The following is a 14,560-nucleotide window of genomic DNA, read 5'->3' on the forward strand; positions in this document are numbered from 1 at the left end:
CACAACAGGGACAAACTTCCTGAACACAATGCAAGTACAAGGACTGATTTGATGTAAACCAAAAACGAAGAACTTCCAAGACACTGAGGACGGCTTAGGCCGAAACATGTCTGTCTCTTTGTCCAAACAGGAATAAAATACAATGAAAATGATTTTGTTGCGTAGACATTTATAATTTATATTTCATTCGCTAAGAATGCGGGCTCCCGTCTTTCCTTTCAACCAAAAACGATTTCTAACAAAGCGACAAATAATGAATCAACGTACAGTGAGCGAGACTCCCTGTAACCTATATGCACATGACCACCTTTGTTTAAAAGCAATCAGGCTGCTGACCTTTGACCTGACCCCTCCGATCTGTCTGCTGAAGCCTGAATATTCCTTCTTCAGAAAGTCTGGACTGCTTTTAGATTTCAGGATGTCTGGAGAGACCAGAGAGAACACAGAATCAACAACATGAACCTGCCAATATAAACATGCCTGTCACCTATAACATATCTGTCAAGCAGGGTAGTGAAGCTTGAAAGAAGCCTTCAAAAGACTTTAAAAGTCAATGCTGCCACACGATACTCCAGTCATTGGCATAACACCCAATGACCACCCAATGACCAGAACGCTAGCTGAAGATACATGCTACGTTAGCGGGATAGGACCGAACGCCCTGTGTGTCCCATTGGCCTTGCCCATGCTGTGGCTTAGGTGAAGAGTACCCCTGCGTGCCAGCGTTACACCTCTCTGCCATTAGCCTGTGGCAGCTGTGCAGTTCAGAGCAATAAATCAGGCTGCTTTTCACGGGGAAACCAATCACATCAACTCATAGTAAGGGAAGAAGCCAATCCAAAATGGCGACTCAAGTGCCGGACAAGTAGCAGTATAGAGACTGAATGAGGCTTGCGTCAAATGCTAGAGGAAGTGCTGCTGTCCCTCACTGATACAGGAAGTGCTGATGTCCCTCACTGCTACAAGAAGTGCTGCTAGCCCCTCACCACTACAGGAAGTGATTTTGTCCCTCACTGCTACAGGAAGTGCTGCTGTCCTTCACTGCTACAGGACATGCTGCTGCCCCTCACTGCTACAGGAAGTGCTGCTGTCCCTCACTGACACAGGAAGTGCTGCTGTCCCTCACTGCTACAGGAAGTGCTGCTGTCCCTCACTACTACAGGAACAATACAGTGGCAGAAGAGGGATGTGATCTCACCGTACGCTGGCGCAGTGGGCGGAGCCTCAGCCACCCTCTCTCCCAGGGCCTCTGCGGCCACCCTCAGTTGCTGCTTCAGCTTGCTGACGTCACAGTCCGCCTTGGCCTTGACGACACTCAGCTCGGTGTAGATGTCCTTGTACTTGTCCGATACGTACTTCTTATCCTGGTAAGAGCACCCACAGCACAGACAGCTCAAACACAGAGTTAAAGGTCATGTGGTTGCCATGGTCAGTGAGGAACCAAAAGGGTCTGTACTCGCAAAGGTCAGTGGTCATCTAACCTTCAGCACAGACTGCAGCTCATCTTTCAGCGAGTGGACTTCCTGCTTGAGATACTGGATTTCTGAGTCCTTCACCCTCAGGAGGACCTGCAGAATCGCAAAAATAAATAAATATATGAGCAAATGTGTATGTGTGTGTGTGTGTGTGTGTGTGTGTGTGTGTGTCTGTGTGTGTCTGTGTGTGCGCGCGTGTGTGTATGTATATTGTGTGTGTGTGTTTCGGCTGCAGTACCTCAAGTTCATACAGGTCCTTGCCCTGCGCTTGGGCTGGGGACCCCTCCCCACTGAGGCAGGACCGCATACGAGTGATCTCCACTGTCAGGCGCTCATTCAGCTCCTGGGAACACGCACAGACACACACACCTATAAATATACATGCACGTACATGGACACACGGACACACAGACACACACACACACACAACCACACACACACTTACCCACATACTCACACACCCACACACATACAAATATACTGTAATGTGAGTGTAGAGGACAGGGCCTCTGTAATGTGGGTGTAGAGGACAGGGCCTCTGTAATGTGGGTGTAGAGGACAGGGCCTCTGTAATGTGGGTGTAGAGGACAGGGCCTCTGTAATGTGGGTGTAGAGGACAGGGCCTCTGTAATGTGGGTGTAGAGGACAGGGCCTCTGTAACGTGAGTGTAGAGGACAGGGCCTCTGTAACGTGAGTGTAGAGGACAGGGCCTCTGTAATGTGGGTGTAGAGCACGGGGCCCCTATAACGTTGGGGCAGTGGACGGGGCCCCCGGCTTGCCTGAATGTGCACGCTGAGCTCCTGGTTCTCCCGCTGGCACTGGGACAGCGCCTGCCTCTCAGACTCCAGCGCCTGGGCCAGGTGCGCGTTCTCCAGGCACTTCTGGGAGTACTGCTCCGACAGGACCTCCAGCTCCCGCTGAACGGACTGCAGCTCCTCCCTACAGCATTATTATTATTATTATTACAGGTATTTAGCAGACGCTCTTATCCAGAGCGACTTACTCACCAACTTTTACATAGCATTTACATTGTATCCATTTATACAGCTGGATATACACTGAAGCAATGCAGGTTAAGTAGCAAGACACCTAACCCCTAACCCCTAACTGCTCTGGCGAATGAGAGGCATCATTTGTAAAGCGCGTTGGATAAAAGCGCTATATAAATGCAGTCCATTTAAGTACCTTGCTCAAGGGTACAATGGCAATGTGCTACCCAGGAATCGAACCTATGACTTTTAGGATACAAGCTTATAATACACACGCATAATACACACTCACACGCACCACACGCTTTCAGACATACTATAATACAGTTTCAGCATTTATTACAGCATTCAGGTGAAGTTACACAACCAGATGGTTGCATGGTCAAATCCCATCTGAGGAACTGCAGTGAGTAACAGATCTGCTTCATATAAATATTTAATATCGGTTTAATCAATATCCTGTGCATGGAAAAACACAGGCAGTGCGGAAACATGAAACATGCCATTTGCTCCTATTACAATAGTAATTACAAGGTCATTACTACTACCATATGTACTTTCCTGTGTTTCTTGGACACTTGCCCTGTAATTACATTTAATTCATATAATTTGTTCTACACTCCACGAGTGTGCCTAAACTAACTCAGATTAATATATATTTGTTAGCCCCCTCCTGTTTTTGGCACTGGTGTAGTTTGTAAGACACGCGGGTCAGGATGTGATTAAACGGCATGGGGGACGTTGCGACGTCTCGGTTTTTGGGCCACGCACCGGTACTGCTGCGTCAGTGCCTGGACGTCGGCATTGGCTCCGTTGAGCTGGGAGCGCTGCGTTTTCTCCAGCTCTTTCCGATGGGCATTCTTCATGGATTCCAGTGCTGCAACAGGGAGGGGGGGGGGGGGGGGAGGAGGATTACCTGTTATGAGCATAGTCTGCAGGGAGCAGGGTGGTGCTCTGAGAGAGTAGGGTGGTGCTCTACATCACACAGAGCAGGGTGGTGCTCTACGGCCAGTTTTACCGGAGATGGTGGCGGCCGTCTCCTCAGCCAGCAGCCGCTCCCGCTCTTCCCGGAGGTGGGCCACCTCCCTCTGGTGCTGTCGCTGGATCTCCTCAATCACTTTCAGGTGCGTCTCCTCCATCTCTGTGAACCCTCGCTCACAGGTAGCCTGAGGGAGGGGAGGGTACGGGGCAAGGTGGGATGGGACAGGGCCAATCAGATTCAGGTCCGTCAGTTGTTTTTTTGTTCTGAAATTATTCTTGGTCTGTAATTGTATTGAATCATTCAGCTTAGTGAAAGTCACAGTGGAATTAACTTCCTTTCAGATAAATTCAATCATTTATCAGATGTTGACTGATTACTTTGTTTTGTCAGCAGGTCAGTCACATAGTTAAAACATTTTCACTGTCTAAAAATGGTCTGCAATATCTCAGAACGGCTAGTGATTCAAAAACCAAAAGTGAAATTTGTAACAACAAAAAACAAATGTGTGTTAACCCAAGATAATCTTCATTACTGCTATAAAGTCTTATTTTGTCACAAGCGATTCTGGCCCATTAAATCTGAGAAGTTGTATTAATGTTTTTGGGTTTTCATTTTTAATTTTGCACTGAATTGAGGCTTTACCCAGACGCAGACAGTGTCCACTGTGCTTCTCACTAAAAATTGAATCTGACGGTGAAAAGCCACACAGAGGTTACTGTATGAGCAGCCATGCAGGGTTAGGGTTAGACACAGCGCACTGAGACCAGACACTGAATTGCAAAGCATCTGATGTCTGAGAAGGAGCCTGTAATCTGGATCTTGTGTCGGGTAATGTAAGAACGATACTTAATATTTTCAAAATGGACATTAAGTGGTCACTGTTCAGTCTGGAAGTCAAATTTCTCCATTTTTGTGGGGAGAGGAAATACTCTTTGCAGAATAATTAATTTAGCATGTTTTGTACCAAAAATCACTAAATAAAGGGGTTTCATTTTCCTAATATCCTTTCATTGCTTTATGCAAAGATAAAACAATCTTCTCTCGAATTGTCTGATTTAACACCACGTTATTTTCGCTTTTTCACTTTTAAAAATATTCACACAGTCGGCCAGCCAGTCATACACATTATGAGTATAATCTACTGACCTCTGCAACTCCAAAATCCGGAAAAAAACTGCTTGGTCTAACTGAAACCTTCTGATGGAAAAAAAAGGGGAGAATATGAATAATTAATAAAATAACCTTCAAATTTTCCAGGTCTTTCTGGTATTTCTCCTTCAGGCTGGACACGTCCTCCCCCGGGGTCTTATTCCCCAGCTGGTCCTGCATGGAGTTCACCTGCATCTCCAGCTCCTGGATCCTCTGCCTCAGCACTGTCGTGGAGTCCAGCTCCACCGTGCCAGTTTCCCCAGCCTGGCCCTCTGTGGGCGGGGCCTGGTCGTGGATTGGCGGGGCCTGGTCATGGGGGGACGGGGCCTGGTCATGGGGGGACGGGACCTGGTCATGGGGGGATGGGGCCTGGTCATGGTGGGATGGGGCCTGGTCATGAGGGAGCATGGCCTGGTCAAGAGGGGGCACGGCCAGCTCGGGGAGGGGCGAGTCCTCGGGGTGCTTGGCCTGCAGCCTGTCCAGGGCGTCCAGCAAGGTACGGAGGCTCTGCGTGTGCTGGGACTGCATCCGTTCCACTTCCTCCCGGTGGGCCCAGTGCAGCTCCTCCATCCTCCCCTGGGACTGGGCCTCCAGCTTCCGCACGTGCTCCTCATGGCGGTCCTCCATTCCCTCGATGTCCAGGAGGAGCACCTCCAGCTTCTGCTGGCAGTCGGCCATCTTCTCCATCAGGCTCAGCTCGTTGGCCGTCATCCTCTGCTCGGCCTCGCCAATCTCCATCTCGTACAGAGCTTTCAGCTCCTCCGCCTCCGCCTGGAAACGCTCCTCCATCCGCTCCGTCTGCTCCCGCCGCTGGGAGAGCTCGCCGGCGTAGTGGGACACCTCCTGCCTCAGGGCGTGGTTCTCCTCTCGGAGGCCGGCCAATGCCTGGGTGAGGCTCTGGCACTCCTCCTGAAGAGAGGTGATGCACCCCTCATGGGCGGCGCCTATGCTGGGGTCGTACTCCTGACATGGTCCACCCGTGCTCTGACGGGCTCCGTTACACTGCTTCATGTCCCTCTCCTGTCCCATACTTGGTTTGCATGCTACAAAGGGAATTGTGGTCTCTTGCATGGACAGAGTGCTGCTAGCGACATTACCAGCAGGCTTGTAGTGCTTATTGTGTAAAACATTGATCAAACAGGGACGGACACTACCCATTTCAGTCTCGTAGGTGGCCTCTAACTCACGAGAGAGACGCTGGAGGACCTCTGCTTGTAACTGCAGCTCAGTGGCTAGTCTCTCTTGACCAACGCGTGGGGAATCTACGGCTTCGACGTGGCAGATGAGCACATCTCTCTGAAGATGCTGACTGACAATCTCCTCTGCCAAGTCACGGGCCTCCTCCATCGTGATCTGCTCTAAATAGGGGGCGAGTTCGGGAGGACTGATGTCAGCCAGCGTTGTTCCCTGACTACGGTCAATCTCGTCACTGAGCCCCTGACCTAGCCTGCCAAAGCCTGCCCGTTTCGAGGCGCTGACCACCTCTTTCAGTGCGACTTCCCTGCGCTTTAAATTTGCATGCGCTTCCAGCAGCTCGCTCTGTAGCTTTCGAAACTTCTCGTCGTAAAAAGACTTAAGATTCTGTATTGAGTTTGCCAAGTCAGTTTGGACACAGTTGCTGCTTGTGACATCAGAATTTTCTTCAGCGGAGTCTCTTACACTCTGGAGCCAATCTTCAGGCTCTTCAGTCTGAACCTCCAGCTTATCCACCTCGGCCCAAAACTCACATTCTACCATCAACTTCCTAGCCACAACATCTGCATATATGATAGCCACATAACTCTCATTACCTCTTTTCAAGTTCTCTGCTTCTTGGTGGATCTCTCTGAGGCCCTGCAAAAGGTCGCTGATCGGATTCCGCACTGATAAAGCCATCTTTTTCAAAACAAGAGCCTCAAATTCTAGCATATGGGCAGACAGTTCTATTCTGTCCAGTCCTGATACCTTGTTTTCCTTCATTCCCAGATTCCGAGTTCCTTGATGATCCAGCTTCTGTTCCTCCAGACCGTTCCCTCCTCGCCTAATGTGAAGAGTGGCGTTGCATAACTCGGCCTCGATTTCTGACAGCGTGTGACTCTGCGTTTCGGCACAACCTTCCTGGCGACCTCTCAGTATGGACTGGACCTTCTCCCTACTGAGCTCCAGGCAGGCTAAAGCCTTTGCACATGCACCATTTTCCGCACTAACACGGCAGTCGGCTTCCTTGCCGAAAGTGCGCCTCTCGTCCAAATCGTCCTGGAGCTGGGCGTAGAGCCGGCACTCTCTGGACATGCACTCGCTGAGTGTCAAGCACAGCTCTGCCTCGAGCTCGGCCCACTGGGTGCGCTGCTCCTTCACGGCCTCCGTTTTGAGGCCCTCCTGCTCCTCCAGCTTCAGAGTGATGTCCTTTAGCTTCTCCTCTGAGGAGTACAGTTTGTTCTCCAGTGTGTTGATAATGCCGATGAACTTCTCCGTGTCCATGGCACCACCAGCAGAGGCAACAGACTCCAGCAATGTGTCTGAGGAACCATTCTCTTCTGAAGGATCGTGGTCTATCAGTGAGGGGTTGTTGATTTTTCCGATGTCTTCTGGGTGGATGGCATCAGTCAACTTATCCTGTTTGCTTGAGCTCTCCTGGACATAAGGGTCTCCCTGTACTGTACTACAGTCCCTCTGAAGGGCGGTGTAAGCCAGCCGCATGCTGCTCAGCTCCTGCTCCAGCTCAGCGATGCGGTTCTCCGCAGCCGTTAGTTCACCCCCCAGGTCCCTCTCCGCAGCGCATGGCTCCATGCTCCCCTGACTAACCCTGCAGACGGCTTCTTCTTTCGCCTGCAGCTTGAGCTGGGTCTCCTCCAGACGGCATTCCAAGGCAGCCAATTTCACCAGGGCCTCGTTGAGGTCCTTCTCTTTCATCTCCGCCTGCCTCTCATAAATCTCCTTGACCTCCTGTATCTCCTCTTCCTTCTCCCAGAGGACCTGGCTGATCCTCTGGAACTCCTCGTAGAGCTTGTGGTAAGAGCGGTCCAGGCTGCAGTAGTCAGTCTCTTCCACCGCGAGGCGGGACTGAAGTTTACTCACCTCGTTGTCCGCCTCGGTGATCTGGTTGAGAAGCTCCTGGCAGCGGCAGGTCAGCTGGTCCTTCTCGTCCGTCAGCCGCCTGGTCATTTCCGTCAGGTCCTGTATGGCATCCGTCTTAGTGGCGAGCTGCTCCTCCAGCCGATGCACCAGGTCACCGCGCTCTCCCTGCAGCTCTGCCGTCCGCAGCTGGTCCTCCAGCTCGTGTCTCCTCGCCTCAACCTCCGCAAGCCGCTCCATCAGGCACTGCCTCTCCTTATCCCAGCTCTCGTGTGGGAGGTCCCGGCTCGTCTCGAGACTCTCCTCCTTCAGGGCCTGGGTCTCCTGTGCGGCGACCAGTCTAGCTGTGACCTCCGACAGGCTCTCCTGGAGGTTCTGCACCTCCTTCCCGTAGTCCTGCTGCAGGGCCTGCTGCCGCTCCAGGTCCCGCAGGGCCTGGCTCTTCTCCAGAAGGCAGGCCTCCACGTCCCTCAGCCGGTCCTCGGTGTCCCGGAGCTGGACCCGAAGGGTTCGCTCGCTGTGCGCCCACTCCTCCCTCTGGTCCTGGAACCGCTCGCGCTCCAGCGCCGTCTCCCCGAGTGCCTCGGACACTGCTCTCTCCCTAGCGAGGAGCTCAGCGGCCGTGTCGGTCAGCTGGGCCCGCAGGGCCTGGATCTCCGCCTCGCTGACGGTGGGCTCCAGGACCTGCGCCTGCTGGGCAGAGGGGTCCTGTTGCCGCCCCTCCGGCTGCAGCTGCTGGTCCTGCTTCAGCCGGTTCAGCTGCCGGCAGGAGTCCGCACACCCCGAGGAACACAGTGGAAAGCCGCTCTTTAAGGAAATCAGTTAGAAATTCAGTTAGTGGGGTTTGTGGCTATGCTATGCAGTGTTGAATGGCCCATCTTTGGGGATCAAAGCTCACCGGGTTAAATTGCCCTTTTCTTACTCAATATGCCACAGCTTAACTTACTCTAAAGGTGAGCTTCGAAAGCTTTGTGTTGTGCTTTTCTTGATGCTTTCACAAATGAAAATAGAAATAGAAGCAATAGAAAACAATAAATAAATAAAAACATAAAAGAATGGAAATGAAGTCCTACCAAGAGTAACCACAAACCGCAACTTTGGAAAAACATTGCCACTTCAACCAGGGTTATTAGCACCACTGGCTGTAGGTTTCAAAACCCATAAAGCCCAAATGCAGTATGGCAAAATGAAGGAAAATAATTATGCAGAAATATGTAAATGTGTAAAATGAGGGCAGACTGTGTGGTGCAGTATGAAGGGAAGTCAAATCTCAGCCCTGTGGTGTTTCAACCCTCTCTACACTGTGATCCCATCTCTATCTGTGACCCTCTCTACACTGTGATCCCATCTCTATCTGTGACCCTCTCTGTACTGTGATCCCATCTCTATCTGTAACTCTCTCTGTACTGTGATCCCATCTCTATCTGTGACCCTCTCTGCACTGTGATCCCATCTCTATCTGTAACCCTCTCTGTACTATGATCTCATCTCTATCTGTAACCTTCTCTGTACTGTGATCCCATCTCTATCTGTAACCCTCTCTGCTTTCCCCATTGGAATAAAATAGAAAAAAATTGGCCATGGATAAAACTTCACAGTCATGATCAAACTGAAAATTTGAACAAAATTAGTGAATCAAAAGGAACACATAGCCATGCATGACATTTGATTAAGTTTCCAGCATCAAATTCATATCCCACCATGCATCACACCTCCATCATGCTTTTCTAAAGATGGAACTCCTGACTCTTCAGTTTCGTTTTACTTTTGTTTAACTTAATTTTGCCACAATATTACACATATATTATACAGCTCCTCATTAGCACATGGCACAAATAAGCATTTACATAACGAAACAAATGTTTTAACGTATAGACTGCACAACTAGAAACACAAAATCGCATGTTGATGAAGGAGCTTGGTATAGATAACGGTGAGAGAGACCGCTCCCCCTCGTACCTGCAGCACATAGCCCTCCCTGTCGCTCCGCCCACGTGACTGGCCCTCCCGCAGCTGCTCTTGCAGGAGGCCGTTGTGCTCCTGCAGTCTGGACAGCTCCAGCTGCACCTGCTCCAGCTGCGCAAACAAACACGCTTCTGATAAGCACGGGCAACGCCGCATCACAAACGCTTTCATACATCAGCGAGGCCATTTCCACAGACGCCCCACGCAGCAGGCATGGGCTCACACGCTCAATGCATGCACGTGCACTCTGACACGAGCGCGCTCACATGAGCACACTCACACATGAGCAAACTCACACGTACACGCTCACACATGCACTGTCACACGTGCACGCCCACACAGATCATTTATGGCTGTTGAGATGCAGCCTGTCTGTACAGACACTCTAGGCATTGCAACAGGCTGTCCTGTGCGTTTCTCAGGAGCCGGTTCAACCCAGCTGCTCTGTGATTGGTCCTGAATGCTGTCCTGTCTTTCGGCAAGTCCCATTACTCTGGGAACGCTGACTTTGGTGGCCATTAGGATCCATGATAAATGTTGTCTAAATAATGAACAAAGGAAACGCTGGCTTAAATTATTTAAAGTCTAGGATGCACTGGAGGGAACTGAAGCACACCATTATTCCGCGTGTTAAATGGTGATTTATCTTCCTCCTTACTGATGAATTCATTAAACAGAGCAGCAGTGCATTCATCACATTATTACAGTGACATCTTTTGTGAAACAGAGGCTGAGCCTGACGTCCCTGTGCTGGATAGGGAACGCTACAGGGACGGTATACAGGGCCTGCTGGTTGTGTGATCCTGCTGGTTGAGTGTACACTATATGCAGTGTAATCAGCCTGTACGTGTGAGTCTGTGCTGAGCTCAGCTGTAAGGGGGCGGGAGGGGGGGTACCTGGCTGCCCAGTGGAGCTGTCTGAAGGGGGGGTCTCTCAGGGGGAGGGTCCGAGGGGAGGGCGCCGGAGATGGGGATCTGCTTCTCCTCGCGGAGGGGCGTGGTCTCCACCTGCAGCCACTGCTGCTCGATCTCCACCCGCACGTCGGGAACGTCGCCCGGCAACTGCCCCACCTCCTGCCCGTCCCCGCCCACCCGGGAAGCGGGTGCCGCGATTGGCCGGGTGAAAGCGGGAGTCGTGGGTGCTGACGCCACCTGGAAGCAAGGTCTTCCCTCACTGCGTCGCCGTCCCCGCTCCCCCTCCCGCGCCTCCTCCGCCACGGGCAAAGAGGAGCCCGGGAATGCCGGACAGGAGGAGGAGGAGTCAGGGGAGGCTGTGGAGCCGCCATCCACAGCGTCAGTGCTTCCCTTCGGATGTCCACCGGGTGGCGCTGTGCAGTTCTCCTGGGCCAGCCCGGGGTATATTTCCGCCCAGTCTAAGGCGTTACGGCACCCTCCGTGCCGCCGGTTCCAGATTCTCTTCCGCGGTTCCGAGCCACAGCCGCTCCCTGACGGGACGGTTCCCCCAGTCGCAGGGCTCTCCGCGCCGGGACGGACCTCCGGGAGGGGCGGGGGGCAGAATCCCAACGCGGCCCCGACATCGGCCTTTTCCCCGGGGAGGGTGCTGTCAGAAACAAGCAACTTGCACGTTAATCCGCCCACGTTAATGTGCATACTAGACATCCCCTGGGTTATACTAGACATCCTCTGGGTCAGGGCTGGCCAACCCTGGTCATGGAGAGCCACAGGGTCTGCTTTTTGTCTTTACTCAGCACTTAATTGATCAATTAAAGCAGTTCATTACACAGTTAACTCACCTCACCTGGCTTCTTTGGTCTGAGTGACTGTTGTATTCAAGGTGAAAATAAAAACCAGAAGACCCTGCGGCTCCCCAGGACCACGGTTGGCCACCCCTGCTCTGGGTTATACTAGTGGGTTATTCTAGACACACTATAAAGACTAGATGAAGAATTTAAAAGCATACTATGTCTATCTATGTACAGACACAATCTTTCCATTGGGCCTTCAAGCTGAGCACACTCAAAGCATTAGTGTGCTGTAAAGGGCAGTGAGGCTGAGTGTGTTATCTGTGTTTGGTCTGTGTTTGGTCTGTCTCTGCCCTTCTGAGCAAAATGGCAGACCAGCCAATGGAAGACACAACAAAGACAGGTGAAGGGACACAGAAAGAGAAGGAGGGAAAGGAGGGAAAAGGGATAGCAGCCGTTCCCCACCTGGGTTTCAGAACGGACAGTTTCAAAGAGGCGCTCCTCCCGCGAGCCACGCGGAAGAAAGGCGAAGGACTGGGGAGAAGGAAGCGGAGAACAGAAACAGGAAGCACGTCTCAAACGGCCCCAAAAAGGCAGAGAGAAAGTTTAGCACGATTTAACCCATTCAAGCCCGCGGGCAACTAAAGTTGCCTAAGTCCCTACTATAGATGCTTTAAAAAATGACTGGCATGCAAGCAGACAACCTTAGGAAGAGTGTTAAACAACTACAGTTATCCAAAAAATATTCACAGAAGGGAAAAAGAGTGGTGGAGACTTCGGCAACTTCGGCTGCCCGCGGGCGTGATTGGGGCTTAGCGACCGAGCTCAACGGCGGGCGTGACCTCACCGGGTGACGTCGGGGGCGGCCGCGGGGCGCGCGCTCTGCCGGAGGGCCTGCATCCAGCTGCGGCGGATCCCGGAGGTCATGGCGCAGAGGGTGAACGGGCCCTCCTTCGTCTGGACACGGGAGGGACGACACGGCGTGAGGCGGGACGACGCCGGCACATAAATCACAACAGTAAACCTGCACGCAGCTTATCTCTCTATGGCAGAATACAACTAACTGTCAGGGAGCACGTTCCAGTACCGACACCAGCGCATAGGGAAAACACAGTAACGCACAGTTTAAATGTGTAATGAGTCATAACTTTTCACATGAAGACAGACCAGCACACAGCCGAATGGAGTGGTAGCCTCTCTCTTGGGGGGGGGGGGGGGGCCTTGGGGTGTCAGGCTGTGGAGTTTTTACATGTGCCTCTTATCAAATGTACACCCCCTGCCTTTTTTTGAGAGGTTGCCGGGTAATTAGGTTGCGAAGCGTGAAGCAGTTACAACGACTCAGTTTAATATAAGGCATTTCAGTTTTCTGTGGTTTCTGTGATGTCACCGGCGATTTCCCCAATGAGTCGGCAGTTTCTGGTCTCAGAGCCATGGGCGCGTTAGAAATAGCGACGCTATTTCTGGAAAGCGGCAAAGCACTATACTATTTCAGGTGACCTCTGACCCCGCACATAGCAAGGGAGGCTTAAACCGGGTTCCATTAGGGCGGGAGGCATGTCGGCCTGTCTGGAGTGAGCGATGAGACCCCAAGAAAGCTCCTGAACCACGCCCCCTTTCAGAAAGCCAGGGACCCCCCCCCCCCCCCGGTCACATCGTTCACAAGTTCAGAATCAAGTGTAAAAAAGGAAGTGGTGTCACTGCCTCCCCTAAGGGCTGAGTCCCTAGTGCTGCGCTACACAGAAAGGAATAAGTGGATATTTATAGTGATTAATCGGTTTGTCGATATACATGGTTCTATATATTGCTGATAGACAGCACAGCAGATGCGTGTCAGTCTCTCCTCATTCCACTCACGTGGACTTGGAACCCATAATTCCTCGGCACCGGGAACTCGGTGACATCATAACAAGTGGACAGGTCTATCTCGCCGTCCAAATCAGCAGCCTGAAACCAGTACAAATGAATGAGAGAGGAAGTGAAGTGGTCCTTGCAGGAAGCAGAGGGCGGGCATTCTGAAGGCTGCAGCGGCACACGCAGGCAGGAAGGAGTCGGCAGGCGGGCGGGAGACTCGTTATTCACTGACCTCCTCGGCGATGGAGTCCCTGAAGAAGCGCAGGCTCTGGTCGGTGAGAACGAACCAGTGCTTCCTCCACTGGGAGAGGAAGAGGAAGGCAAGAGGCCTTAGAAGAGAACAGTACACACACACACAGACACACATGCACGCACACACACACACACACAGACATGCATGGGCACACACACACACACACACAGACATGCATGCACACACACACACACACACAGACATGCATGCATGCACACACACACACATACGCATGGATAAACGCATGCATAAACGCACACACAAACACACACGCACACACACATGCACGCACACGCACAAATGCACACACACACGCGCACACAAATGCACGCACACACACACATGCACACACACAAATGCAGACACACACACATGCACACAAATGTGCACACACACACGTACGCATGCACGCACACACACATTCATGCACAAACACACACACAAACACACACACACACACACACACACGCACGCACACATGCATGCACACAAATGCGCGCACACACACGCGCACACATGCACGCACACGCACACACGCATGCACACAAATGCACACACACACACACTCGTCCAGACCCCTACTCACAGTTCCATCTTCGTGCGGTTTGGTCATCCATCCTTTCTTAAAATTCAACAGGTCGGGCTGAGAAGAGACCGCATGCGACACACAGGAATTAATAACACTGCACGTGCAAACACGCATTCTGATTGGCCAGCTACCATACAATACAGACTGTCATGGTTATATCCTTATTGGCTGGTAAGCAGATAAAGACTACACAGTTTGAAATCTCAGTGCTTGCAATAGGGATTGCCTCAGAACGTCTTCATATTTTGTGCGCAACTCAATTAGCAAATGACACCTTTGCAATTGCGGTTAGATTTTTTTAATCCTTTGACCTGTCTGTACATTACGTTATATATCCTACCTTGTTCCTGTTCAGCTTCATCGGACGCAAGAATCGGGAAGACACACCCAGCCTGTTTCTCTGAACAGTAAATACACCCCGACTAGCCCGCTCTCCCAGCGCAGACACAAGGCACACTCCCGTCTATTTATACCAAGGGGCTGTTCTGACAGGGGCAGCTGCCCGTAGAAGTGCCTGTAACCTCCTCAGTGGAGAGAAACACAAAGGCCCA

General features: G+C 51.7%; 1 protein-coding gene across 3 annotated transcripts in view; it reads right to left on the reverse strand.

Moving 5' to 3' along the window:
• LOC135243016 (rootletin-like) overlaps nucleotides 1-14,560 on the reverse strand; it is a 61,284-nt gene that overhangs the window by 2,106 nt on the left and 44,618 nt on the right. For 2 of the 3 annotated variants that reach the window (XM_064314430.1, XM_064314428.1), the window contains exons 10-24: nucleotides 14,007-14,063; nucleotides 13,400-13,468; nucleotides 13,171-13,260; nucleotides 12,164-12,273; nucleotides 11,782-11,850; nucleotides 10,511-11,174; nucleotides 9,609-9,725; nucleotides 4,689-8,456; nucleotides 3,483-3,630; nucleotides 3,236-3,341; nucleotides 2,255-2,414; nucleotides 1,714-1,818; nucleotides 1,482-1,568; nucleotides 1,199-1,364; nucleotides 337-422 (exon numbers count right to left, since the gene is read on the reverse strand). In XM_064314430.1, the coding sequence (XP_064170500.1) occupies nucleotides 337-422; nucleotides 1,199-1,364; nucleotides 1,482-1,568; nucleotides 1,714-1,818; nucleotides 2,255-2,414; nucleotides 3,236-3,341; nucleotides 3,483-3,630; nucleotides 4,689-8,456; nucleotides 9,609-9,725; nucleotides 10,511-11,174; nucleotides 11,782-11,850; nucleotides 12,164-12,273; nucleotides 13,171-13,260; nucleotides 13,400-13,468; nucleotides 14,007-14,063 (5,802 nt within the window). The remainder of the gene's footprint in view (nucleotides 1-336; nucleotides 423-1,198; nucleotides 1,365-1,481; nucleotides 1,569-1,713; nucleotides 1,819-2,254; nucleotides 2,415-3,235; nucleotides 3,342-3,482; nucleotides 3,631-4,688; nucleotides 8,457-9,608; nucleotides 9,726-10,510; nucleotides 11,175-11,781; nucleotides 11,851-12,163; nucleotides 12,274-13,170; nucleotides 13,261-13,399; nucleotides 13,469-14,006; nucleotides 14,064-14,560) is intronic. The other variant, XM_064314429.1, reaches the window with a different exon arrangement.

This window comes from Anguilla rostrata, chromosome 17, assembly GCF_018555375.3.
Source record: "Anguilla rostrata isolate EN2019 chromosome 17, ASM1855537v3, whole genome shotgun sequence".
Lineage (NCBI taxonomy): Eukaryota > Metazoa > Chordata > Actinopteri > Anguilliformes > Anguillidae > Anguilla > Anguilla rostrata.